The sequence below is a fragment of the Corvus kubaryi genome, unplaced genomic scaffold, assembly GCF_017639235.1.
Source record: "Corvus kubaryi isolate FWS band 111438036 unplaced genomic scaffold, C.kubaryi_AGA036_p1.0 133, whole genome shotgun sequence".
In the NCBI taxonomy this organism is placed as follows: Eukaryota; Metazoa; Chordata; class Aves; order Passeriformes; family Corvidae; genus Corvus; species Corvus kubaryi.
The window spans coordinates 29,808,329-29,835,897 of record NW_024580667.1 but is presented as its reverse complement, the minus strand read 5'-3'; the positions used below and the strand labels follow the sequence as shown (position 1 = coordinate 29,835,897).

The 27,569-nt window shown below is 43.8% G+C and overlaps 2 protein-coding genes and 1 non-coding gene across 4 annotated transcripts in view; 2 read left to right on the top strand and 1 right to left on the bottom strand.

Annotated features, from left to right (window-relative positions):
• Positions 1–6,323, top strand: part of SLC9A7 (solute carrier family 9 member A7) — an 81,263-nt gene extending 74,940 nt beyond the window's left edge. For both annotated transcript variants that reach the window (XM_042041457.1, XM_042041448.1), the window contains one exon: positions 4,580–6,323. In XM_042041457.1, the coding sequence (XP_041897391.1) occupies positions 4,580–4,828 (249 nt within the window). In that variant the 3' untranslated portion in view covers positions 4,829–6,323. The remainder of the gene's footprint in view (positions 1–4,579) is intronic.
• LOC121671818 lies at positions 2,503–2,688 on the top strand. The gene has a single exon (XR_006018629.1). It is a non-coding gene; the product is annotated as a U2 spliceosomal RNA (small nuclear RNA).
• Positions 6,324–19,741: 13,418 nt separating the features above from the next.
• On the bottom strand, positions 19,742–27,073 carry CHST7 (carbohydrate sulfotransferase 7). The gene has a single exon (XM_042041504.1). The coding sequence runs from the start codon at positions 26,527–26,529 to the stop codon at positions 25,126–25,128; it is 1,404 nt and encodes a 467-aa protein (XP_041897438.1). The 5' UTR covers positions 26,530–27,073; the 3' UTR covers positions 19,742–25,125.
• Positions 27,074–27,569: the final 496 nt, after the last annotated feature.

Below are 27,569 nucleotides of genomic sequence, written 5' to 3'. Positions count from 1 at the left end.
ATTACTCATCATTTTTGGCTACTACCAGATGTGGAAACTTATTATTTAATGGATTGGCTCAGTGATACACACACGACATTAACTTCATTAAAAATGCTTGTAAGGTTGTATACTTTGTTAAGGTGTATAATGTGGAGCTTTCATATTGTTCTCTTTTCTGTTCCTATTTCAGTGCAGTGCTGCATTTGTCTTAGGAAACAATATAATTCTGAAGTTTAATTTGTAGCTTTTTTTCAGGATTTCTGAACCCTGCAGTTGCTTTGTGTCTTTTTGTTTCTTTACATGGCTGGCTTTGCTACAACACTTGGTTATCACATTTCATTACTAGTTAAAAAGCTGTGGAATATTTTTGCCTTTCTATTAAATGCAGGTGAAGCAACAGAGGCAGCCATGTCTTTGTGGGGACAGAAACTGATTAGAATAGTGCTTTTGTGAGGTATTTCCAGGAAAATTAAATGGTACACCTGTGAGAATTAAAGACTGAAGATTTTCAGTTAAACAAGCAAAAAACAAAAATGTCTGTAAATAATAAAGTATAACATAGCTGCAAAATATATTTCCCAAACAAGTATGAAATCCTGGATCTCATTCTAGGTGCATGTCTGAGCTATGCTATCTATATAGAGAAGAAAGCAATAAGTATGTGGCTATGCTAACTGTATATTTGTATATTGTTTTTAGCTTTTGTTGTTTTGTTTTTCTCCTCTGACTTTATCGCAACCTTACTTAGAATTCACTCTCACTTCCACAAGTGGGAGTAGGTCTTGTTAATTAAATGCCAAAGGGCAGTTCGAAAGTCTGAAAGTCAAATAATCCTGCAATGAAGCCCACCCACCACTTACTCTTTAGCATGAGATCGTGTCCTCTAAGCTTCAGTTTGCATGGAGTATGTGTAAGGCTCTGAGTCAGCCCACAGGGGTGAGGTGCAGTGGATTTTTTCCAGAGATGATGTTACTGTTCATCGCTGATGTTCTCCCACTGCTTTTAAGGCTGTGCCATAGTCTGTTTCCAACCCAGACAGACAAGTTAGAATTGAAAGCATGAAAAGTTGCTGCAGTTAGCAGTTGAATTTTGAAAATTATCATTTTAAACACCAGTTTCTCTTCTGGTGTTATCTTCAGTGCATGACCAGTTGGCAGGGCTTTCCAGCTTATCCCAAACTGATGTAGGTCAGTTATTTTGCCTTTCCTTTTAAAATGTCCTTTGAAACTTTTAGTAATTCTCTGTTCTATCAGTCACTTATCCCAACTGAAAGAAGCACTTCCGGGGATGCTTTTTTGTTGTTGTTAGTTTTGAGGTGTGTTTTGTCTTCCACACTTAAAAAAGGTATATATCTTGCACATACATGGTATGACAACTTGGTATGAAACTAGAAGGAATTGAAGTTAATTTATAAATCTGCAAGCCCAGTGAAGAAACTTAATTTGCAATCTTTGGACGAGATAACTCTCAAAATGGATAAGAAAACTGTTCAGCCAGGCTTCCCTCTTCCCCCTCCTTAATGGTTCTAGCTTCATAGCAAAAATTGCTTAGTTTCCTTGGTGAATTTAAATTTACCTGAGAAAGAGAGAAACTAAATGGAGCATCAGATTTAAGTTGGAATATATTTTGCGTGCATGGTACTCGATGCTTTCATTTTGGAACCATGAGATAAGTAACTTCTGATGCAAGCTTTGTTATCTGTGGTGCCTGTGTTGTGTTCAGCACCAGCATTTGTGACGACTACCAGCACTTCACACATGCATTGTACTTTGCTTGTGTTTCTTTTTACATTGTCTTAGGAGGCAATAAAGACTGGCTTTGTAAGCAGTAACTCATTTTAAATAAGCTTTAATAATAAAAAAACATCTCCAGCATGCATTCTTAGGAGCATGAACAGCTTTTACCACAAACAGGATAGTCTGCAGGGAGGTCCCTCAAGGTTATGATCAGCACACCAAAGCAGAATTCAGGCTTTTGCAGAGTTTTGGATTCAGGTCTTTAGCCATTCCAGTGTGTCAGTTTAAGCAGTGAAGTTCAGACCTGTGTTATTCAGAGTGAATTGAAGCTTTTCCTACAGAACCGTTGGGGATTGCAGAGGCCTGTTTAGGGTTATTCTTGGGAGTACTTCAAGTCTCTGTGGATCTATTTGGATACATTTCCTGTCTTTCTTGAAAGACTTGCTCACACTGCATGAAGCACGATAGGTTTACTCACCATCCTCTTTGTTTGCAAACATAGTAAATCTGTATAGTACATAAGATTTTTTGTGGGTGTTCTCTGGGGAAATATATGAAATAAAATGCATGCTCCTTGCAATACTATTCAGAATGGAAAAAAATAAGTGGAACTTGGCTTGTACAAGGCAATGTTTGTTCACTACCTTGAGAGAAAGCTCAGTGTTTCTCTCGAACTGATCATGTTTATGTAAATGTAAATGTAGCCTGGGACAACCCAGTGAAGACTGAGGTAGGACTTGCCATGTAGTATAAAGCCTGTGACCCTCTCAGTATCGTGCTTCCAAGAGCTTCTCAGCCTTTTGGGGAAGCTCAAGTGTAGTGTGTTCTTACCAGTTTCTTATCTGATAGGTGGCTGCAAGGATTTGCTGTTCTATAGCATTGTGGAGACAGGAGGTGCTTTGGCAGCTTGCTGCAGCCACTTCACATGTGGCCCTGGTACAGCAGTACCTTCTGGTGCTCTGTTAGCCCTGCCTTCCCCTCCTTGGTGCTTCTCTAAGGGCAAACACCATGAAAGGGAACCTGTGATAGACCTTTGCAGCTTCGACTTTTAAAAACATAATCAGTCAACAGTCACAAACTGCTTGCTTCTTGCTCATTTTTCTGATTGTCATCCCTATTTGAATGTCTCTTCTTCAAAGCAATATATATCCAGATACCAGATTTTCTTAAACTGATTATTTTGTGACCCTTTAAATAATTTTGGTCTTGTACCTCAGGCTTTTACTTTTTTTTGCAACTAAAAGATTGCAAAGGCTGTTTCTGCCAATTATAGCTGAAACCTTTAATTTCTGCCCTTTTTTTTCTATTTAAGATGGTGCCAGTAGTTCAGTGTTTTCTTTGCAAACAAAGAAAGCAAGTGTCCTAAGCTGTATTGCTCTTTGAGAACAGTGCTCTCTATCAGACTAATCCTGTCACAAAAAAGCAATGATAAATTTGGATGCCATGAAGGTTCTGAGGAATTAGCATTCCTTCGAAGTAGGGCTTGTCTTGCACCCTACACTGAACTGCACCCTTTATTTCGTTGATTTTGGCAAACTCCTGACACCTCTTCTACTCCTTGTTAGTTAAATATTCTGTATCATCTAGAGGCTTCTGCTGCTTTATGTTGTCTGATTATCTTCTGACATAATGACAGGAAGCTTTCCCAGGAAGTTTTATTTAGCCAGGAGCTGCATTTTTCATCATGGGCAGGTTAATCAGCATTTTCAATCTCCAGTGCCCTGAACTCCTGTTCTGCAGTACAGGCAGGGCTTTCTGCTCACACTGATCACAGACATCCCATCTCACAAGGCCCATGCCCCCCTTCCTTTGCCGGAGTGGAAGAAAATAATGTATTTTGAGAACTTAGCCTGATTGGTGTCCAGCCTACTGAGGGAACAGCAATACACACACATTTCAGCTCCTGCTAAGCCATTCACGTGGGGAAATAATTGCTTTCAGTTGCAAGAAAGCAAGTTTATAATACTGATTCGAATTTCCTTCCAGTATGAAGAAAGCCCATTTTCTGACCAACTCAGCTATTTTTCGTTTTACCATGTTAAACAGCAGTGGAACACGGTACAATTGCTTGTTGTTGTATTATGCTGTGATAGAGAAATTAAGTGTTTCATTACACTTCAGCAATTTCTATTCTCTGACTATATATTTCGTTCCATCTCTGCCAAAAAACATCACAGGGTTTTGTGAGCCACTTTCTTAAATGATTTTGAAAAGAAAACACATCGGAACTAGTTACAAAACTATGAAGCAAGCACTTTCTTGTATCCAACCTTTATGGCTCAGGAGTATTCCCAAGAACTAGGTCAGGTAATTCTTTATTTAGTAACAGGTAAAAGTAAGGGGACAGTTTGAAAGAATATTGTTAGTTCTTGATGTACAACAAAAGAATGTTGAGGAATCCTTGAATATAGAGATTTTGGGCCTTATGAGTTCCTATCAGTTTGCATGAAAAGTTTACTAATGACTTTGACTAATTAGCAGCAGATGTAACTCTATCTGGAGTGACTCAACTATTCTTGATCTCCAGTCTTTGTCCTGTACTGCCTTCTAAATTGTCATGCAAAACCCAATACGTACCACTCATCTCTTGTACTTTTGGTGTACTTACAGTGCTACTAAATCCCGGGTTACCCGTTCCATAACCTAGTTCTTGGCTTCAGCTCCCTCTCATCTCTCCCCATCAGCAGTAGTTATACAGGGAACAGTAAGCTGATTTGCAAACACTGGGTTCAAGGTTATTTTTAACATTTCTTAAGGTGGAACCTTATCTCTTCTCTATTGACATATAGGTAAATCCTTCAGTTACGTTCTGGGCAAATAAAAGTGCTGTATAAAGATTTTTCTTTTTTTCTTTTTTTCAGAATCAGGAACAGCTTAGAGAAGAGGATTCTGATTTTATTCTGAATGATGGTGACCTTACCGTGACCTATGGTGATACAACAATAACTGCAAATGGTTCTTCTGGGCCCCATACAGCTACCACTAACCTTGACAGCAGGAGAACAAAAAGTAGTTCAGAGGAAGCACTGGAACGTGATTTGGGAGCAGCAGATCATGAAGTTACAAGCAGGGGTACCCGGCTAGTATTTCCTCTGGAATACAATGCATGATTACTGACTCAGTAAAAATAACTCTTGCTCTGTGAATGGATCAAGGAAGACTGCAGGCCACTGTGTCACTTGAGGTGGGGGTGTTTATTTAAACAAGTTAACATGCATAAGTGGTTTTACTAGGGTCTGAAGATGTCACCTATTTTTTACTCAAGATGCTGACAGTGGGGTTTTCTATATGTCTGAAAATAGACAAATGAGAAAACTGGTTATTCTCCTCTTTCCAACTGCATATCAAATCCAAGTATAACTAGCATGCTGCAATTGTCTTGTTCAGCTGCAGCAGCTCTCTCTCTGAAGAGAGGTACATGAAAACATTGTCATAGAACTGAGCTTGTCTTGGCTTAGCTTGAGAATGTGAAAGGACAACTATAAATTTGATAATAATTAAGAGACAAAGACGATTGTGTGTGTATCTGAATGTGGAGAGATCCATTGTTAACTTCTCTTGTGAGGCTGAGGAAACTCAAGTGAAATGGGACAGTAAACATTGGGACTACAGATGCATGAATGAAAAACTGGGGAATCTGTTACTGCAAACTGTACTTAATCTATTTCAGGGAAAAAAAAGGGAAAAGAAGATTTCTTCACTGGCCAGCTGTTTAAATAGGAAGGCAATGAGAGCTACTTGTCCCTTGAGCTTTGGGCAACTTGACTATTACTCTTAGCCTAACTTCTAGTGCCTCAAAAGAAAAACATCCAGCTTCCTGTGGTCTAAGATGTACCTGAAGCCGACATGAGCCTGGAGCCAGGCTCTCTCGGGTAGCAGTGATGAAGTAAAACTTTCTTGCATATGAAGATATTTGGAAACTTGGGCTGGGGAAAACAGCAGATAGGAGAAGGGGAGAAAAAAAGAGAGAGACAGAGGCAGTATTGAACTTGCATGGAACCAAGAGGTTTCATATTGCTCAGAAGAATCCATGGACTCTGCTCACAGTTCTTGTGTGTGACAAACAGCAAACATCAAATTCAACAAACTACTGTTTTTACCATTTGTGACCATCCTAAAAGAAAGCTGTTTACCCTTGTTCTCTTTCGCAGAGTAGATGTGAAACTTCAGTGGGGCATTGCACAACAGCACATAAGCTACAGAAGTGATGAACTGTAGTATCATCCTAAATGTGAAAAGGGAAAAATCTCTGACTAGTTTTTAGCCCACTTACACGTAGGCTAGCTTTAACTTATTGCTAAATGCTTTTTAATTTCCAGATGAGAAGATAATCATTGTCTTTGCCAATAGCTGAAAATGTATGCTTTGAAGAGCCTTTCAGCTATTTAAAGCATGCTAAAATGTGATTTCATTCTCATGTCTCAAAAGATTTATTTTTGTAAAGACTTCTGTGGCCCACTAATGTGATGTAATATCAGTTTGTCCAAAAAGTGTGTTTTTCTTGCTGCCATTTCAGTTGTTCCTCTCATAAAATTATGTGTGAGTAAATACCCACTCTGTTTTTCCTTAACTATTAAACTTATTGGGCTAACCTCAATACAAGAACTTCCTGCTGCAGAGAAACTTTGCAGTTGTGTCTGCTTTCTTTCAAATGTGTTCTCTAATGAGTGCTCTACCTCCCTGTCTGTCCCTCCAAGGTAAATTTATAAAGGGTATTGATCTGTAATGACTGTCTCACATTATTAAGAAATGACACACGAGGAAACCAGGAGTCTTTTTGTGGAAAAATTGTAAGACCAATATAGAATCGCAGAATATTCACAGTTGGAAGAGACCCACAAGGATCATCAAAGTCCAGCTCCTGGCCCTGCACAGCACCATCCCCAAGTGTCACACCATGTGCCCAAGAGCATTGTCCAAACACTTCTTGAGCTCAGTCAGGCTGATGCTGTGGTCACTGCCCTGGGGAGCCTGTTCCAGTGCCCAACCATCCTCTGGGGGAAGAACCTTTTTCTAATATCCAACCTAAACTTCCCCTCGCACAATTTCAAGCCATTCCCTGGGCCCTGTCAGTGGTCACTACAGAGAAGAGATCAGTGCTCCTCCTGTTCCCCTCATGACGAAGTCACAGACTTCGACGAGGGAGCTTTGTTGGTAAATGATGCAGAGTAACAAACCCTGATGAGGATTGCTGAGCAGAACAACTCCTTTTCAGGCTGCACGTGTCTTGCAGAAAAATGCCAATTCTCTTCATTTCCCTGGGAGCACAGGCAGTTTATCAGTTAAAGCTGAGGGGCCATGTGCAGATCCTGTGACTGCCAAGAGCACTGCTACAAACAGGGGCACGACTCTGGAATTTTCAGGGTGCTTTCCGTGAGAGGTGTTCCAAGCACTGCTGACGCTGGCTCCAGGAGTAGCTCTGCTGCTCTGTCTCCAGCTATCGGGAAGGAGGAACACTATGACAAGTGTGTTTACACTGTGTGTTACATGTCTACTATGCACTGTAAGCTGGCTTTTCTGATAAGCCTGAGCAAGGGTGAAGTATCACATACTTGGTACTTGACCAAGTCTACCCCTACTCCAAGGATGCATGTTTTCTGGCCTATGAAAAGACAAAAAAAATATTGTATTTACTTTTACAATGAAGGAATTGCCTTTGGGGAAAGGACTGCAGGAATTTTAACTGGATGAGAGAAAAAAATTCTTTTTTGGCTGAACTTCCGAAGAGCTGATCTGAAGCAAGCAAATAGCAAAGGTTAAAATTACATCTATTATTAATGAAATTATGGCTACTATGTTTTACTCCTGGGGGGGAGGGAAAGATCTCACAGTAGGGATTCTAGCAACCTTAACAGATATTGTGAGCTGCTCATGCTACTTAGGAGGCCAGATTCTGTGCTTTTTGTCTTTGTTAATCAGATTGGCATGGTCCTTCTTGTATAATATCAACTTAACTCTAATTGCAGTCTTTGTTTAGACAGTATTGGTCAGAAGAGTGTCTTTTAGTCTTATCCTGGACAGTAAACCCCTAGGAACTAATATGCTTCACATGCCTTTCAAAGAAAGGTTCAGTGTTTCTTTTAACTCCGAAGCAGCTCCCTGGAATAACATGCTTGACCTCAGCCTTGGCAGACATGGTGTCTGCTTCTGCACAAGTGTGGGAATGGAATTTGGATACTCTCAAGCCTCAATTTCATATGCTTTTCTTTAACGTTTGGGGGAGGACCTTTTTGGGGGAGAAACCAGAGAAGTTACAGATGCATCAGCAGGGAGTATTCCTCTCCAAAATTACTGAACTCATAACCCACTGAAACTTTAGAAGAAAGAGAAGACAACCCATGACCAGGAGACGCAGACCATCCAGGAGAAAAGCAGCCAGTAACTACCCTGGACTGGCTATGAACAATCTTGGTCATAATTGGACTTGCAGAAAGTAGGACAAAGCTGCTGAATAGGTTGAACACATTACTCAGTCGAAATCATGTAGATTAACAAATTCAAATATCCCTGTATTGGAAAATGCTTTTTGTAAGAAGCAGCCCATGCTAACCTTATTTTCAATGCAGAAGCAAAGTCTTGCTTCCCAAGGTTCAGGGGGAAATCTTAACATGGTGCAGTGAAAAACCACAGATACTTCTTGGTCTGGAATTTTGGGGAGTGCCATTCTAAAAAATAACTTCCAGGAGAAATAAGCCTGCAAAGTGAAAGAGGAGGAAAGTGTGGAGGAAACAGTGAATTACAAAGCCAGGAAATGGTTTAAACAGGCAGCTCTACTGTGGGAACAGCACTGTAAACAATTGCTATTCTTAATCTTGCAGTCCTAAATGCTGAGAAGTTATGCTGGCTTCTGCATAACTTACCTAAAACAAGGGCAGTGGGATAATACAAAAGTAACAAACCCACCCCATCTTAACTGATCACAAAATCAAAGGCTTTTACAGAGCAGCACTGACTTGCTTCTACTCCAGAGCAAGGAAAGTAACTTGGAACAATTTTTTTTAAAGTAACCTTGCATCATTACTATGTTTTCTTGATTCTAAAATGCCTTTAGTAATTTTGAGAGCAGTTCTATGGTAACATTAGTGTGATAAACATGGATGTGCCTTATGAAACATGCACACATACAAATAGGATGCAAATGCTTGTCTAATATTTGAATCTGTGTTGCAGACTCAAATGACATTTCATATCTTCATTTCATACTTGCAACTTATATAAGTTTTTGTTATGGAAATTAAACAGTTGCAACAAAGCAACTGAATATTAGAATCAGTTCAGATTTTCAGGTAATAAAATGATCTATCTGGTTTGGCTGCTGTATTCACTCTTCCTCTGGTACTTTCTTGATAATAATTTATTTTGCACTGCCCCACATGGACTTGCTGACATCCAAAATGCCAGTGGGTTTGAAGCTTTATCTAGGGGCTGAATGTTAACTGGGAGAGACAGCTCATTATAATTTATATTGGAATATAAGACTTTATTTGTCGCCTGCACTGTCTCTGTCAGGGAACTTGCTGGTGGCGAAAGATATCTGCAGGGAGGGAGAGAAGTCCTGGCTTACTGAACACCTGCCTAAGCTGCCATGAATAAAGCCAGTTCTCCTCTCAGGTTCTTCTGCAGTAGTACAGAGCCAGAAAGGATTTCTATTGGTGCATGCAAGGGAGCAGCAATCTTTGTCCTAGGAAAATTAAAAATATTTGGGTTAGTTCTAGCTTTTATTAACATAATACTTTTAAATTTAATTTTCTGAATCCCCATTTCCAGCAGTTTTTTAACCTTTTGGAGCTTGAAAATGTCACATATAAACACATTGGATATAGATTTTAAAAAAGGAGGGAGGGAGGCAGAATAGTCAGACTTCACTTTAGTGCCTGAGTACAATTTCAAAGCTATGCCACATTGCTAACTTATGCAAATTTGATTAATTAAATGGCAATAAATTGAAATGCTGCAATTAAAGGTTGCTTTCCCACTTCTAATTGAGAAAACCTTCCAGATTTGCATTCCCTTGGAGAAAGTGAATGCCCAACTTAAAAGGGTTTTGCTGCAATGTTAAAATACTTAACTTTAGGCTATGAGAAATAAATTGGATTTATTTTTTAACTAGTTAAATCTCTGAAGTTGTTATTTCTGAGGCAGGGAGAAGTAGGTCATGCAGTTCCATATTTATGACTTTTGTTTCGAGATTTTAGTTTAATCAGGGAGGTTATCCTCCACTGCCTGATTTTGAATTTCAGTCCTAAATTGCTTGGCTTGAATGTCTTGATGTTGACACAGATTAATACCAGAAAGCAGAATACCAGAAGACATTCTGTTGGATCGCATCAGCCGATTAGTAATAGCTGTTGTGAAATAACAGCTTCCAGCACACGGGGTCACTTGAGGTAAGTTTGTCCGATTTGAGTTTGGGATATAAGAAGTAAAGAAAGAGCGGTAGAATCACATGACTCATAGCTGGTTCTGGTGGAGCAAGGAGAATGTAAGCCATCTAAGGATGTCCCAAATTTGCTTCCTTCCTTTTAAGGGAGACAGGCTGCTGTGCTTTGCCTTTGCAGTTACAGGCTGGATGCTTCTCTGGTTTCCTGTTAATTAGTTTTGGTCTGTTCATAATGCTCAAAATCACAAGGAGCATTTAACCTGAATTTTCAGTTTACCATTCTTGTAGCTCTTACCCTCTTGTCCTTAAGATATATTTATATCACTAAGGTTTCAGGAGGTGTCTAAGAGTTATTTCGAACATAAAAATGCACTAGGTATCCTAAGCATGCTGTCCTGACTAAGACTGCTGTGGTAGATGATGTGTCCAAAACTTTTGGCGCTTCAGTTCCCTTGAGGCACCCAAAGCCTGCATGGTATGATAGGTTCAAGCTGGGGGCGGTCCAACTGCTGTCACGGAGGGCTGTAATACATCTTAAGTCCTATCCTTCCAGGACATAAACACGGCTTCTTGTGTGCAAGAAACTGGGTGCTACTGCACCAAATGTCTTTTAACAATGGTGAAGAAATTTCTGTAAGCAGAGGTTAGTAGAACTGGAATGTAGTACTGTATCCCCTGACACATCCTCTTTGTTGTGTTGACAGCTGCACGACAACAGTCCTTTCAATATGTGCACTTGAAGCAGTGAGGATGTAAGGAGACCAGCAACTCTCTGCAGTACCAGGACTTGATTTCTTGGTCTTCAGCACACCAATGGTGTGCAGGTCTCTGAGTCCTAGTTTGGAAGCTCAGTATCCTAAAGAGGTTAAATGGCAAGGGGTTATCATTTAAATACAACAGTGGGTGGGGAGGAGAGAGAAAGCAAAATATTGTGAAAGCTCTCCATGTTGTGGGAGGATGTTCTCCATAGTAGTAGTGGAAGATGGGGAATAAACACCTGCTGGGCTTTCTGCCACTGGCTGGCTCGTGTACAAGCTCGGTTAAACATTCATTCATGTGGACAAAATACTACAGTAACTTCAGCTTTGAGCCTCTTGATTGATGCTTCATCCAAGCATTCTTTTCTCAAGAGAAGAAATTTTAGTGCTACTTGGAACTCCTGCTCTGTCAACAAGTTTCAGGTTAGATATGAAGATGGTGTTGCTGTTCTAGGTCAGCATCATCTTTCCATTTCTTATTACTTCCTTACTTCAAATAGACCTTGGAGTCACTGGGAAGTAGCAGGTATAAGGTGGTGGTAGCTTTGGTGGAGTTCATTGTTTCACACTGAGTTACACCACTGGCTGCACTAGAACAAATAATCATAGTTGTCATTTGTAGTCAAGTCAGCAGTATGTCTTCTCATATGCCTGACAGTAATGCAAAACTCACTGTAGCTTGACACATTTGTGATACATATAAACTTTGTATTTTATTTCAGAAGTGAAAAAGGCTGATACTGTCAGGTCTTAAAGCAAAACCTTGAGCAATTTGGCCCTCTTCTCACAGTACAGAACTGATTTGGAGTTCCCTTCCTTAAAATCAAATTAATGGTTCCCACCTTGGAGCATCCAACAGTTGCTTTGATACCCTTTTCTTTTAGGAAGGGTGGCAAGGTACAATAAAAAGTAAGCATTATTATGTGGAGAAATAAAATATAGATTTACATCAACATGGCTGGGACAGAGAGGTGTTATAACTTCTAAATCTGTTCTTAGAAAGAGTGAATGATCATGCAGACAAAGGAGGTCTGGATGATATACTTCATTTTATAAGATATTTGGAAAGTTCTTTCTCAAGAAGCCTTGGCTCATTGCTGTCTTAATCACTGTCAGAAGATGAATCTCTGAGGATTAATAACTGACTATTTATTCTCTGTTCTTCTTAACTTTCTTAACTTTTCACCACTTTTCACCATGGAGAGAAGTTACTAGCACTGTCATCCAGAGATTTCTAGGGCTGGGTCTAGAGAAGGGAGTCATAGCAAAGTGAAAAATGTGGGGGATATTCAGTTAATTTTGGAACCCAAGGTTGATTGTAAAATGGGGCATTGTGCTTAGTGAAAAGCATCTCCAGGGCATGTGCATCTACAAGTGCAACGGCCTATAAAACAGCTGCTTGTCTGTAAGAAAGAGCTTGGAACCATCCTGGTTGGTGTTCAGAAGACAGCAGGAGTGATTCAAAAGTCAATGCTGAGAACTGAAGCCAAACTCACAAAACATCTCTTGCACTATAAATCCAGTGCAGGAGCTGCTCGCTGGTGCTGTCCAGAGCAGTGATATGTGGGTGGCTTTGCTGGTTGTCTGAGAGGATGGGAGGTGGAGCCTTGGCAGAGTGTCAGCTCCTGTGTGAGATACCACAGGAGAGTCACCTTCATTTTGCATTATCCTATCATCTATAGCCAGTAATTTTTCAGTATGCTAACATCAGCTGAATATTTGAACTGGATCATACAAGGGAGGAGAGGAAATAATGAAAAGAGATGGTGATGACAATTTAACTCTGCTTGAAGAGCTACAGACGTTCTGCACACTGACTTTCTTTCCCCAGCCATTCTTTATTTTCTTAAACATACTTAATAAAGGATATTTGTCAATCTAACATTGCTTCTGTTCCAAGACTAGGGCACCTCTGCTACGACTGAGTTCAATATTCTCAAAACAACTGAATTTTGTTCATCCAGGTATCTATTATTTTTCCTAACCAAGAGTGAGTTCACAAAGTAAAAACTATTCCTGCTAAACTAATCCACAGTCCAAGACAAAGTGATTTCTGAGAAGCACTTAAAATAAAATAAGCCATGTGTGTTTTTGAAGTTAGGAGCTGTTTTCTTTTTCTTTTAAGAAGAATTTTAAGAAGAATAAAAAGTGACAGCTTACATTCAGATTTTGTGTAGGGTAACACTTGAAAATGTGATTATTTCTATATACACTGTGTCCTGCGACATGCAATCAATGAAATAAAATAATCAAATCCATCCCTATGAAAAATCTTAAAACCATGTCTGCTCTCTTGTTATGGGACAAGAAATAGAATTTAAATACTAAATGATTACATAAAATCTGAAAAAGGGAATTATAACCCGAGGTAAATGTACAGCTATCTTGAAAGCATCTTTTATTTGGGAAAGGATGAGTAATTAAACACGTGCCACAGCTATAGAGAGAAACTTGGTTTATGGCATGAAATTTTCTGTAACAATTGCAGTACTGAAACACACCTGTCTTTTGCTAGAACTCCCAGCCTCATCTGCCCAGCAGTGCTTTTAGTTTTTACACTACAATGAGGAGAAATCACTTCTCCGTGGTTTGCTGTGCCCCACTTCTCTCTGTACGTTGGTCATCCTGTGCAGAAAATTGTTTCTGTGCTATTGCAGCAGTGAGTTTGTCTTGTGTGGTAGGTTTTAAAACAGCAAACAGAAGTTGCAGTTAGTAGGAAGCAGAGCTTTCCTGGTGCCCTCCACTGCACGGGAGGTAGCCAGCTCCCAGACATTGGACCAGACGGATGCTGTGGGGTTGGATGCAGCTGTGGAGCTCCAGCCACCTGCTCCCACCCAGGTTCCTCGGTACTCAGACCTTGATAGACCAAGTGCCAGCTGAGTTAACTGAAGAGTGGGATTTGAACTGTGTTTATGCATGGTCAGTGACGTGGTTTAACCCCAGCCAGCAACTAAGGCCACGCAGCCACCTGCTCACTCATCACCAGTGGGATGGGGGAGGGAACCGTAAGGACAAAAGGGAGAAAACTTGTGGGTTGAGATAAAGACAGTTTAACAGAGAAAGCAAAAGCTGTGCACACAAGCAAAGCAGAACAAGGAAGTCATTCACTATTTCCCATGGGCAGACAGGTGTTCAGCCATCTCCAGGAGAGCACAGCCCCATCATACATAACAGTGACTTGGGAAGACAAACACCATCACTCCAAACGTCTCCTACTTCCTTTTTCTGCCCCCAGGTTTATATGCCAAGCATGAGGCCACATCGTCTGGGATATCCCTGTGGCCAGCTGGGGTCAGCTGTCCTCACTGTGTCCGTTCCCAACTTCTTGTTCACCCCCAGTCTCCTCACTAGTGGGTGAGGAGCAGAAAAGTCCTTGACTCTGTGCAAGCACTGCTCAGCAATAAAGAAAATATCCCTGTGTTATCAACAGCAGCACAAATCCAAAACACAGCCCCACACTAGCTGCTCTGAACAAAATTTACTATGCCAGCCAAAACCAGCTCAGTCGGCTTTTCAGCCAACAACAGGAAGACTGCAGAGAAACAGCGGTGTTGAGCAGCTTCAGGCAGTGAAAGACAGGGGACCCCAAGGTGCATAGTGCACTTTCATCAAATGGATTGTGGGAGAAAGTCTCTTCAAGCACAAGAAACACCCTCATTGGTAAAACCCTACTGGAAAAATAAACGGGGCAAGATGTGATTTACCCTGGACACTGGTATTTAGAAAGGGAGGAGAAGGGAATTCCAGCAAATTTCCACAGATCTCCCTTCACTAGGAAGGAATTAACTGTTACAACACTATGGTCAAATGTAAAAAGAACTACCCTCAGGTTACTATAAGCTACCCTTAGCTGCATCCTTCAGTACAGATGCTATACCTGCGTGGGGCAGAGACAGCAGTAAGTAAAAAAAAAAAAAAAAAATCCAGAAAGCTTCTAAAAAGGAAGGTGGTCCATTACTGGGCCTTTACTAACAAAATCTGAAAAGATGGATGTGCATTTTTTTCTTGTAGAATTTCACACTTTATTTGGAGGATAATACTATGCTTGTATGAAAGCACTTGGTTACAAAAATCAACCTGATTTTACCTTTTGGCAATTATTCCAAAGCTTGACTGTCAAGTCAGGATGTAAAGGATTTCAAAGGATGCAAACTTCACTCTGTATTAATTGTACTTATGATACTACAGGTATTCCAATTACTGCTTACAGTTAGATACTTCTAATACTACAGCTGCTTTAGATTAAGGAGTAACTATCACCTTTCCTAGATGCTTTTTACCTTCACTAGTTTAAAACTGCTCAATATTGGAATGAACTTTTCATGAGTAGAGCAGTGATGAAGCCCTGCAGGCATTTAGAAATAAGTCCCAGGAATTATTCTGTAGGGCCCTAGACTACTTGTGCATTCCCCAGATCAAAGCATCGTTAGAAGATGAAAAAGTTTTATTAGTTAAATGTCTAGCTCAAAATTATTCTAGCTATTCTGTAACAGATCACAAGAGACTTCTCTCCCACTTATCCCTGGACCTTTTCTTTCATGCATTAGTAAAGCTTTTTAATATAATGTTTATTAAAGGCACAGCCTAACTCTTCTGAAGGACAGGGTTTTTCCCGTGAGGACTGGGGCATCAGTAGCCAGTAAGGGAGTTTTACTCTCTGCATACTGAGGAGTGCTCCAAGGTCAACCCTCAGGAGCTCAGTGTCTCAGAACTGGAATCCTTCCTGGCAGGAATCTGTGAAGCTTTGAGTACAGGCATGACCAGACACACTTTGACAGCTCCAAGCAACATGAAATTCAGTTTAGAAATAAGCCAAGTTTATGCAGTCTCGAAATTGCTGACTGGCTGCCTCCTTCAGGGAAGCACTGCCAGTTTACAAGCAACATGTGAACCTACAGTAGAGAGCTAAAAGCAGCAGGAGAGTCATTTTCTAGGGCAGAACTATCAAGGCAGCTACACATAACCTATATTACTTGTCAAGATTTTAACTCCTTTCCCATTAAGGAACTAAGTTTTAGAAATCCTAGCTAGGTGGTGTTGTTATTATTGTTATAATCCAATCTGAATGTAACTGCTTTAATTGTAAGTTCTTAGAAGAGTCAACTAGCAAATATTTTAATAAGAATTTACAGAGAACCAATAGGAAGATATTGTTTCCAATTTACAATTTAAGGATGCAAAATGAAATTCATGCTAAAGCAACTCCTCATTTGCTGTAATAATTTGAGGCTGGGTCCTGATTTCTAGCAGTTTCTACAACTTAGACATTAAAAACGTTGTGAACAGCCAAAACCAATTTTCAGGTAAGCAAAAGCACCTCTTTTCATGCAAGAAATTGATGTTATATAAATGACTGAAATATTTATCTGGTTATCTGATTTGGGGGCATCAAGGCAGAACTGGGACTTGAAAGTTAATCAATATGCAAGAATAAACAAACCAAAGTGCTTTATTGAAACAAAAATTGTAGAATGGAGAAATGAATTAGAAATAAACAAGCTTGAAAGCTGAGTATTGGGGGAAGGGGAGGGTTGTTGTTGTGTAAAAAAAAAATCCTATAGTTACGTGCTTGTGACAAGAACAAGTTAGTACAGAGCAATGGTAGAAGGCTGTTTTCTGCATCCAGTAAGAGAAGTAACAGGCTTAAACTGAATCAAAAATGATCCAAACAGATGACTGAGTGCAGTTTTTAACAGTGGGCATACAGACATAATGCAGTAAATGGCTGCTGGATGAAGTCGTCATCCTTAATGATTTTAAAACCAGCTTGGAACAGGTGACAAATGTCCCATCCTCTCATCTCTAAATCCATTTGAGAAAGAGTTAAGTATCACTAATTGTTCTTAAACTGGTTTTATAAAAAAAAGGCAAAAAAATAAGAGAGGGGAGTGAATACTCACAACAATTCACTCAAATGACCCCTGCTCAAGCAGCAGCTGAAATGGCTGTGAAAAGCCAAGGAAAGGTTTTCAAATCTTCTATCAGAGAGGACTCTGCTGTACTTGGATTGATCTCCCACAGCCCTTTCCCATTATTTTAACAAGTGCTGCACTTCAGATGCTAGCCAGAGCACACCTGAAACTAGTTTCATGCCTGTGCATAAATAAACAAGGGCCTAATCATTTCACAGCTGTATGGCACAGCACTAAAGACAGCTCAGCCACAGTGAGGGCAGTGCTAGGGCTGGGTGGTCCCACATCCTGCACTTGCTGGCACAGCTGGGATTTCTACCCAGGGCAAGTGAGCAACCACACAGTCTTTGCTTACACAAACACACTCCACCTTTCTTTTCCCTTCAGCTCCTCTCAAGAAAAATAGGGCAAAACCTACTGGGTTAATGGTGTGTGGTTTGTGCTCCTCTTGATTTATTGTACAGCTCCAATATATTTTATTCAAATACTGGCAGAGGTGCAATTACCAGATTTCCTCATAGGAAATGTTATGAGACACTAACTTATTGCAGAGTTCTCCAGAACAAATTATTTAAAAACATTTCCATGAAAGTCAGCATTGCCTCCTTTTCACAGAGTACAAGCAGAATGTACAAAGCATCTTTAAACTAGGGCTCTGGTCTTTTTGTACGTTAAAGCTGACTTTTCAGGACACTTCAGCACTCTGTGCAGTACTTCCTATGGATCACAGGGCTTCTGGACCACCAGCTTCATATCTTGTCATAACATGGCAGTCTACCATAACACTTCCTTTCTATTTCTAAATTATAGAAGTTGTCTTTTAAAATGAGTTGTCTCTTCTTTTCCATCCCTTCCTGCCATGCTGTTCTCATGGTCAAAAAACCCCCACCTTCTTCCAACTTCCAGGCTGAAATGATTCATTGCTGATATACAAAAGTCTGTTCTCATGCCAGTATTGTTCATAGCCTGATTACCTCTCTCCCACACTTCTGTTCACACTGCTGTGCACTGCAGTCCTCTTTCAACCTTGACTTTGAGACTAAATAAACCACACAGCTTGGTCCTCTCCAAGAAGTTATTTCACTTGACATTTCTCTGTATCATGTATTAAAAATATTAATTCATCCCGTTGGGGCTCGGGTGCCTATGACAAAGAATGTGTTAATGCCACCATACATTTGCCCTTTTCACAACTAGCTCACTCAGGGGTTCAGAGTCACCCCTTGAGCCACCAATGTCCCCTGACCAGGCACACATGAACACGGACTGCTACAGCAGTTCTGCAAAGCCAGCTCCAGCATACCAAAGGTGTCACTCAGCTTCTGCTTGATACGGACTTGGCCTCTTCAGAAAATCTAACTTATTTGTCTAACATCTCACAGACACTGTGGCACCAGGGACTGAGTCCAGCTCCTCTGAGAGCGTTTAAACACGTCAGCCATGAGATGCTGCCTCCATCCTTTTCATCTCCTTCAGTCTCCTACCAGATTCCTGCACACTTTCTAACCTCTGGCACAGACCAGGAGGTGCTCATGGTGCCAGATGTGTTGCATGATCCATTCCTGCCCCAGGTGTGTCCAACCTTGAGTGTTGATCAAGTGCTGCAGTGGAGAAAAAACAACCACTTGTGATACATGACTGATAAGAAGCATGAAAGGGGAGGCAGCAGACACTGAGTCTGACTCCTTCAGTGCTTGACTTTGCAGCACAGACACTGAACGCCTCTGTAACAGTGTGCATAGACAAGAGGTTTCCTGGCATTTTTGGAAAAGCTCATACTGAAAACAATAGATGTCAGTGATATGCACATGAGTCACTGCTAGAACTGGGACTTTTAAATCCAGTGCACAAATATCTGTCACTCGAACCAAGGACACGGACAAGGACCTCCTCCAGACTCCTCTGTTCTGATGGCTCGTGGTAATGCCCACTGCAGAAGTGACTGCAAAGGCACTCCCAAATGGAGCTCAGGCAAAGGCAGCTGGGTGACACAGCTCTCACATCCTCCCTTGTACTCACAAACTGAGCCAGACAGTAGCAGAAGGTGGGCAAAGACTTTATTTTTACAAATTTGAGCTTTAAAACTTCAGTTCTGCAGGAGAGCACTTCTTCCCATGCATCCCACCCCAATGCTGCTAGGAGAGTAGGGGGGCAGTTAATAAATTCCTTATGCAGAGGGAATGAGAGGAGTCTGGTTTGCAGGAGAAATGTGTTTATATGGTCTGAGAAAAGTATAGGGGAAGGCAAGTCACCATTACCCTGTGGACCAGCTCTCCACCCGGGGGCTGGTCCGCTGCCAGTTGTCCGCACAGCCACTTGAACAGAGCCACGGCTAGAGCTGATGTTGAACCATTCCCAGTTTCCCCCTGCAAATCAGACTCAGACTCACCCTGTTCTCCATATCCTCCCCCTTCCCCTCCACCCCAAGCTTTCCTCCTCTATCTCCTTCAAACAATAGACTTGGGGCAATTCCCAGTTCTTGACCCCTGCTTCTCCTAGCTTGCTCTCTCCATCTTCCTTCCTTCCTTCACACATACTCCTAGCCAACTTTTCCAGTTAAAGCAGTCACAACTTCCTGCCTCTCCTCATCAAATCCCAGTCCCTCATTCCTCTCACACCCAAGTCCTTTGCCCAACAAATCCCACTATCCTCAACTAAAAGTGAATTCCTTTCCCCATTCCCTCATGTTTACCCCATCTGTCATCAATGTCTTCTCCCTCTCACCTATAGTCCTTTCCACTATTAAGCATTGGAAAGCTGAACACTGGATTTGGGGGTCTTCCTCAGGAACAACTGCAACAGGGAAAGAGGGGATAGGGAAGAAGGCATCAGTGAGAACCAGGAATGGCAGACTCCTCCCTGCTCAGCCCAGTGATGCAGCCCCTGCCATAGTTACATGGTTTTGATTCCCACTGTGTATCTTGTACCACACTGAGTTTTCTATGGGAAAGAAAGAGGTTTGCACAGTCTCACTGGAGATAAAACCAATGCAGCTTTTATTTGGTGTAAAATAAAGATACACACACATACCAAAACCACTTTTACTGAACACGTGCTATCCATTTTATACAAACATTAATATATTTGGCCAAATCAGAATAGAAAGCAGAGGTAAAAAAAAACCACAGGGAACATCCTCTACACAGAGGTCATTTCCCCTACCCAAACTGGAGTTCCTATCCCGAAAGTCACTGAAGTGACAAATGATTTCAAAGAAATCTCTTTGAGAATATTTGAACACAGGCAAAAGACCACCACATTCTAAGATCAAAAGAATATGCACTGTTTTGACTGAAATTCCCTCAAGAGACGTAAACCTTATGCCCATGATGAAAAGCTTCAGCCTATGTACAGTTGAAGTTTGGCAAAACTGGACATTTAGAAACGGGCAAAAAGTTTGGAAAAACTTTTTTTTTTTTAAATCCAGGGAAAGACTGGATTCCCACTTAACAGCAACAAGAAATGGCACTGCAGATGCCCTAAGTTAGCAGCAGAATTTAACATCTCAGTGCTGGAAGCAAGAATTTCACAGTACTCAATATCTAGACTGCAAGTTCTAAAATGTTAATCAGCTTCCAGCCTGTTGTTCAGAGCTGAGACTGCCAGATATGTGTCTCACCAACAAACAACAGGCCCCTTCATCACTGAAACCCACCACCTCAATGTATCTGGATCTCGCATTCATCTCTTTAAACCACAGCCAAGAGAAGGACAGCCTGGACCTGGCCCATCACTCACACACACGCACTGCCAGTGGGGTGCTGAAAACTGCTAATGCAAGGTTTGACAAATCATATTTCTCCCATGTCATTCTTCATGGTTGTAGGAGTCATGTCAAGTTAAATAGGAAAGACAAAACAACATCTAAGGTAGTGCCAGTGCTGCATGGATTGCATGGTGACTCTGAGAAATGACATGCACCATCAGAGAGTACCAGTGACAGCTTTCTGTGTTCAAGAAAGGAACAGAACATGCTGTCGGGCTTGCTGGCTCACAGAGTTTCAGTTGTTTAATTCTGTTACCATAACAAACCCAGAAACTCTGCAGTTTTTTTTATCATTGAGCTTTACTGAAAGTGGTGATACTGAGAACTTAATGCAGAAACTCAGGACTTTTCTTGATGCCCAGACTGATGGGGGGGAGGGGGCTAAAATGACTCATGCAATACTTAAGTTGCGAAATAAGTAACTCTACAACCATTCTAACACTTCTGTTAGATACTGCAACTGATACTAAGCTATTTCTATTGTACCTGCAGTATGCAAGTACATACAGTGGATATCTACAAGGACTCCATCAGTAATATCCTAAGGAGTAAAAATAAGGCAGGGGCTAAGTATTTCTTGGCCCTGGATTTTGATCATTTCCCACAAGTATGTCACTACAGTTTGCCTCCCTGAAAGAAACCATTTAAATACAGATATGATGTTGTAAAAGACCAATTAACAATTACGGCATGGAAATATCCCAGCCTTTTATGAATAACTACAGTACTCAAGCTTCTACCTCCCTTAAGTCGGACGTGTGACAACAGAAATGTCCTGTGAGCATCTGTCAGTTTTATACCCATTTCCCACTACGACTTTTTAATAAATTAAACTTGTTAATTCATTGTATGTAATGTAGCACAAGTAGGTAATTTTCACCAATCTCAGTCTGAAATACTAAAACTCTACAGATCAGCCCTGCACTCTAAGCCTTCCAAGTTCAGGTTGGCTGTAAGAATGTGTTTACTGTTTCCCTTGCTTACCATGCCATGCCCTGCTCTAAAACAGCAGTTACAGTTCAATTTTCTACATCAGCCAGTAGAAAAGTGACTTCACTTCAAAATGCCCAAGCCATAAATGTCCAGCTACTCTCAAAATGCAGTCTAACTATGGGTGGCCTGCTTACAACAAGTTCTGGTTGCTTCCAAAGATCTCTGCCACTGAAACTCCATGCTGGTTATCCTAATCAGGCCTGTTTCTGTCTTTTCAGGTAAATACCAACAGCAACATTTGACAGTACATTTGCTTTTTCTTTAAGGCCTGAGTTTCAAGACCAAATACATGCTGTAAGCACCCTGAATGATGCTGTCCAATGCCACCAAAACACCCTGAAGAGAAAAATGGGATGCATTTGTTGGTGAGCCTTAGTTGTCCCCCTTGGGCAGGAGAATTTTGGAAAACCTTCTAGTGACTGAAGTGCACATGTCACACCATCAGTAATTAAGCAATGGCCATCCAGCCTTATATGCTCTTGCACATCCTGTTCTAAGATGTCACTCTGGGCTACTTGCTCCTTTCTCAGCTTTGGATATTCCCTATGCTTTTTTTAGAAGAGTTTTCTAATGAACTCAGGTGCACTGAATACAAACCACAAATTGCACTTGCTATATTTTGTACACTTTGCCCAGTGGAGCCCTTTTCGCATTATACAAAAATTAAAAAATTAAAATAATCACGGGGAGCAATCAGGCTAGTGAACAACTTTTGTTGACAGAAATAATTATTGATACAGAAAATGCATCTATCGTAGAATATCCTGAGTTGGAAGAGACCCACAAGGATCATCAAAGTCCAACTCCTGGCCCTGCACAGGACAGCCCCAAGAATCACACAACGTGCCCAGAGCATTTTCCAAAAACTTCTTGAGCTCTATCAGGCTGGTGCCGTGACCACTTCCCTGAGGAGCTGTTCCAGTGCCCAACCACCCTCTGAGTGAAGAACCTTTTCCTAATATCCAACCTGAACCTCCCCGGACTTCAGGCCAGTCCCTTGGGTCCTGTCACTGGTCACCACAGAGAAGAGATCACTGCCTGTCCCTCCACTTCAGCTCATCAGGAAGCTGTAGACTGCAATGAGGTCTCTCCTCAGTCTCCTCCAGACTGAACAAACCAAGTGCCCTCAGATGCTCCTCACACAGCTTCCCCTCTAGGCCTTTCAGCACTTTGCAGCTCAAACATGGAAACAGCTTCAGAAAAGACTAAATAATTTCCGGTAAGTGGATTTCCTCCCAGCTATAAGAATCAAGTTAAGCTAGATGTCAACACTTCTTTCCTCATCATGATAAACCATTTAAGTGAAACTACGTGTGGATTTTGAAAAACGTATGAAAGATATTTACCACCTGAAACAGCATGATGAGATTCCCTGTCAAGGTGAGGAGAATGCTTAACAGTTGCATCAGACAATTCTGTGACTGCAACTTGCTAAGAACAAATAAACAGGATATACTGGATTTTAATCTCCCATCTGATTTAAGAAAATAAGTACCGTATCATCTTTTGGTATGCACAAAAATCTTATTTTCTTTCCAAACCTGTCGGTACAAGCCAGGCTGGGTGTAGTCCCAGAAAAGCCTTCCAAAATAGGTTACCTGACATAGGTTATCAAGGCATTAGTACAGGTATTGTCCATCTCTACAAATACCATTATTAAATGCCACTGGAACACCCAGAGACAAATTTTGGTGTCACAGACACTGTGAGAGAACGCAGAAATATCCTTAGATAATACACAAGGTTGTTCCAGCACAAAATGAGACCCTGTAATTCTTACTTCAAGCAGAAGCCCAAGGATGCAAAACTGTATGAAGTGTGCTACTGGGAAATGAATAGATTTGTTCCAAAACATTTTTATGACTACATTTTCCTGTCAGATAATGAAAGAAACCTGCTTCTTGTGCCAACATACTCTCAGATGGGAAGATAAAGGGAAAAAAAAAAGAGCTAAAATAAATGAAGGTTCATCCTAACTTACTGACATGCTGTACAGCATAACACTCAGAGCACAAAAATGTACAGTGCAATTCAAACACCTCCTCCATGATAACATCTTTGAACTGCCTTTATTTTCAGCACTTTATATAAATACCACTTTCTTCCTGATCCTGGATTATCCTCAATTTGAAACTCATATTCTGGGTTTGTATTTGAGGACTGCATGTAAACATCCCTATAATCCTATACGCTCTTGTGGGGCCATTTAAAGACTACCAGACTGTAATGGATTCAAAAGCAGTCTCCATGAAGTTATGAAACTGCATCCCTAAATTACAACTGAACCTTCTATCCCCACATCAAGAAATTAAGAAACAAAGGTACTCGCAGATACATACACACCCTCTTCTCACATAAGTTGCAGGATATCTGCAGGAACATGTAATTTTAAAATCCAAAATAAAACTTCAGGGGTTTTTTTTGTTTGTTTCATTTGTTTGTTTGTTTTTTAAGAAAAGGTTTTATTTGGGAACTTCATTATTAATTTGTCTTAGCCTCTTAGGAAACATTTGCTTTTTTTCCAGGAGTTGCCAGCTGAGAGGATGTTATTGTTTGGAAGGGATGTGATCAGGACGACCCTGTGCACGGCACAGTGTGTCAAGCCCGGAAGCGAGGGAAGAAAAGTGACACAGAAAACAAAACAGAAATATCAAGCATTTGCCTTCCAGTTTCATTCATCCCTACATGTGTTCCTAAGAAATATATTAGTCACCTGTATCTTACATGAGTATCACCAAAGTGTATCAATACATGTACATTAAAAAAAATCCTACTTTCAAAACAATTACAGATTTCTTTAGAAAAGCAGATTTCTGCCACAAACATCTTCAAAACACATAAGCAGGTGAATACTTACCCTCTCTGCACGACTGCTTACCCTGCTGCTCTGAACGATGGACACGGTTCCCCTTCCCTCAGCCCCCTCCCTACAGCACCAGCAACCAACACGGGCAGAGACCCTGCAGAGCAGGTTTGGAGCAGGAGAGCTGAGTCCTGCCCTGCAGCAGGCACTGTCCTGGCTGGTCACTGACCTCTGCAGAGACTTCACAGAAGCCTCTTGTGTTTCAGTAGCAGTAGGACAGAGGCCAGCATGCTTCAGACCTCCAGAAGGGCAATGCTCTCACAGGAGCACCTTCCAGGCCCTCTAGTTCCTTGCTGAGAGGCTTCACCTGGGGGATTTTAAAATTTTCATGCAGTTTGTTTGTAGCATACCTGTGCTTTGTACACAAATCATGGTTTCACGCTGAAAGGGCTCCAAGAGTGATGCCGTACTCGGAGGACACCTCTCACCAAACCCTTCTCGTAAATAAAACATCCCGCCTGCCCTCTCCACGCAGCCCAGAAGGAACACAGCTACATTGAAGCCGCAGCGGGCCGGGGGGCCTGGACCCTGCCGCGCTGCCTGTACCCGAGGCGAGGCGGGTGTCCCTCAGCCGGGGCTGCCCCCGAGGGAGCGCCCGGCCCACCAAGTGGGCGCCTATCATGCCAGCGGTGACCCCCGCGCTCAGCTCTGCCCGACGGCGCCCGCCCGTCCCTCCGTCCGTCCGTCCGTCCGTCCGTCTGCCCTCGGGCCCGTCCGGGACGCGGGGCTCGGGCTCTACCGGGCGTCGCCGGCGCTGAGGGGGTAGGCGAGAATGCTCATGGCCTCTCCGCACGCCGCCTCAACCTGCCGCACCTGCTGGCGGCTCAGGCGCTCCCGCCAGGCGTGGACGGCCTCCCGCGCGTCGCGGGCGGAGATGAGGAAGGGCCGGTCGGAGGAGTAGGCGGCGCCGCGGGTCATGTTGAGCACGAAGTTCTCCAGGGCGGGCGGCACCGTCAGCCCGGCGAACCGCAGCAGGCGGCGCAGCTCGGCGCGGGGCTCTCGCACCAGGTCCTCGTAGCGCAGCTGCGTGTAGCGGCGGCGGAGCCAGCCCGGGGCGCGCCGGGCCAGGAGGAGATCGCGGAGCCAAGCCTGGCAGATCACCTCCAGCGCGCCGCCGAGGAAGAACTCGGCGCGGTGCTGCGGCTGCGGCGCCCGCCCGCCGCCCAGCAGCCCGGGCGGCAGCAGGAGATGCTGCTGCTGGTGGCGGGCTGGGCCCCGCGGCTCGGCGCGGTGGCGGCTGCGCAGCACCTGGACGCTCTCCCGCAGCAGCGCCTGCCGCGCCTTCAGCCGGGAGTTGTGGACGGCGCGGGGGTCGCGGAAGAGCTGCACCACCCGCAGGTTGAGGCCGGGCTCCCGCAGCAGCGGCAGCAGCGCGCCCAGCTCCAGCAGCCGCACGTCCTTGATGACCACCACCGGGTACTTGCGGCACTCGGCCTCCAGCTCCCGCAGCGCCCGCGGCGGACACGTCTCCTCGCAGGCGGCGCCGTCGACGAGCCCGATCTCCCCGCGGGGCCGCGGGGCGGCGGGGCAGAGCGGCGGCGAGCAGATCACCTTGTTGGTCCGCCAGCCGAAGATGCTGGCCGTGGTGAGGTTGGCGGCGGCGGGCGGGGCGGGGGCCAGCAGGTCGCGGGGGCCGGACGGGGCGGCGTAGAGGCGCAGGACGGAGAAGTCGCATCGGAAGAGGGCGCGCAGCATGTCGCGGAGGGCTCCTTGTAGGCTCAGCGCGTCCCCCGGGTAGAGCGCCTGCCAAAGGTGCCACATGGGCTCGTACAGGTAGAAGACGTCGGGGTGCTGATTGAAGAGCTCCCCGAGGAAAGAGGAGCCCGTTCGCCAGGTAGCGTGCAGGTAGATGTGCCGCTTCCCCGTCGTCCCCGCGCTGCCGTTACCCGCCACCCCGGCCGTGCCCGCCTCATCCTCCTCCTCTTCCTCGTCCAGCGGCGGCCGCTGCTCCCAGCCCCACTCACTCAGCGCCTCCTCCAGGCTTGGGCAGCGCCGCAGCAGCGGCTCCTCGTCTGTTCGCCCGCGCCTGGTCCCGTAGTCCAGCGCGTAGGGTACCAGCAGGAGCAGCAGCAGCGTGTACAGCACCAGCACCGCTGCGAAGCGGCGATGTTCGCCTCGCCACCGTCGCCGGCCCTTCATCGCGGGGGCCGGCTCGGACCCCGGCTCCGCCGACCCTCTGTCTGCCGGAGGGTGGCTCTTTGCGGACAAGCAAAGTTAGCGGCGACGGCGGTGGGGATGTGGGCGGCGGGCGGTCCTCCCCGCCGGGGAGCACGCCCACGGGCACGCCGGCCCGGCTCCGAGCCGCTGGCCGCGCCGCCCGCCCGCTCTCGCCGCCGCCTCCTCCTTCTCCTCCTGCTCTTCCTCGCAGCGCGACGCGGAAGCGCCCGCACCTGCCTCCGCCGCCGCTTGAGCAGCCGCCGGCGGCGGGGCTCGGGCTGCCGCTGCTCCCGGTGCCGCTGCGCCGGGCTCCGGGCCGCCCCTCGCCCGGCCTCCGTCCCTCCCTTCCTCCCTCCCCCCGAGCAGGGCCGGAGGGGCGGGTTCGGTACGGCGGCACTCACCCCCGCCCGGGTAGGGGCGCAGCGAAGAGGAGGTGTGTTAGTCGGGACAGGTACCGAGCAGCTGAGGGTGTCCCGAGGAGGAGTGGTTGGTCCTGCTCTTCACCAGAGCTCCGGAGAAAGAACACGCAAGACGCTACAGTAAAGAGAAGAGGTGCAAATGTATTTTTAGGGTAAATGGCAGCTATTAAAATCTGCAGTGAGTTTCAGAAATGCTGCAGTTCGGCGCTGTAGAGAGCTGCGGGGTTTCTCAGCCACATTTTTGTCTACGTGTGTGTGCTGCTGCGATGCGGACATCTCGATAGTGACTCATTGTTCCAGTTCTTACACCTCTGAGTTCCGTATCTGTCTGAGCGGGTCACCCTTAGCAGCTGGTAGGAAGAAATGGGCACCCACTGAGGGACATCTGTATCATGGATGTCTTCCTGATAGCTCTCTTTATTAACTACAGTAGGAGCATAAACTTACCAGTTCAAACTTAGACTTCTAGTTTTTTAGATGTCTAAGATTAGTTGAAATCTCCTTGGGGGTGGAAAGTCAACAAGATGTTGACTTCGGGTGTTTAAAGTAAAATGTACAGTCTCAAAATCTCCAGCCCAGCCCCTGCCTGGCATTGGAAGATGC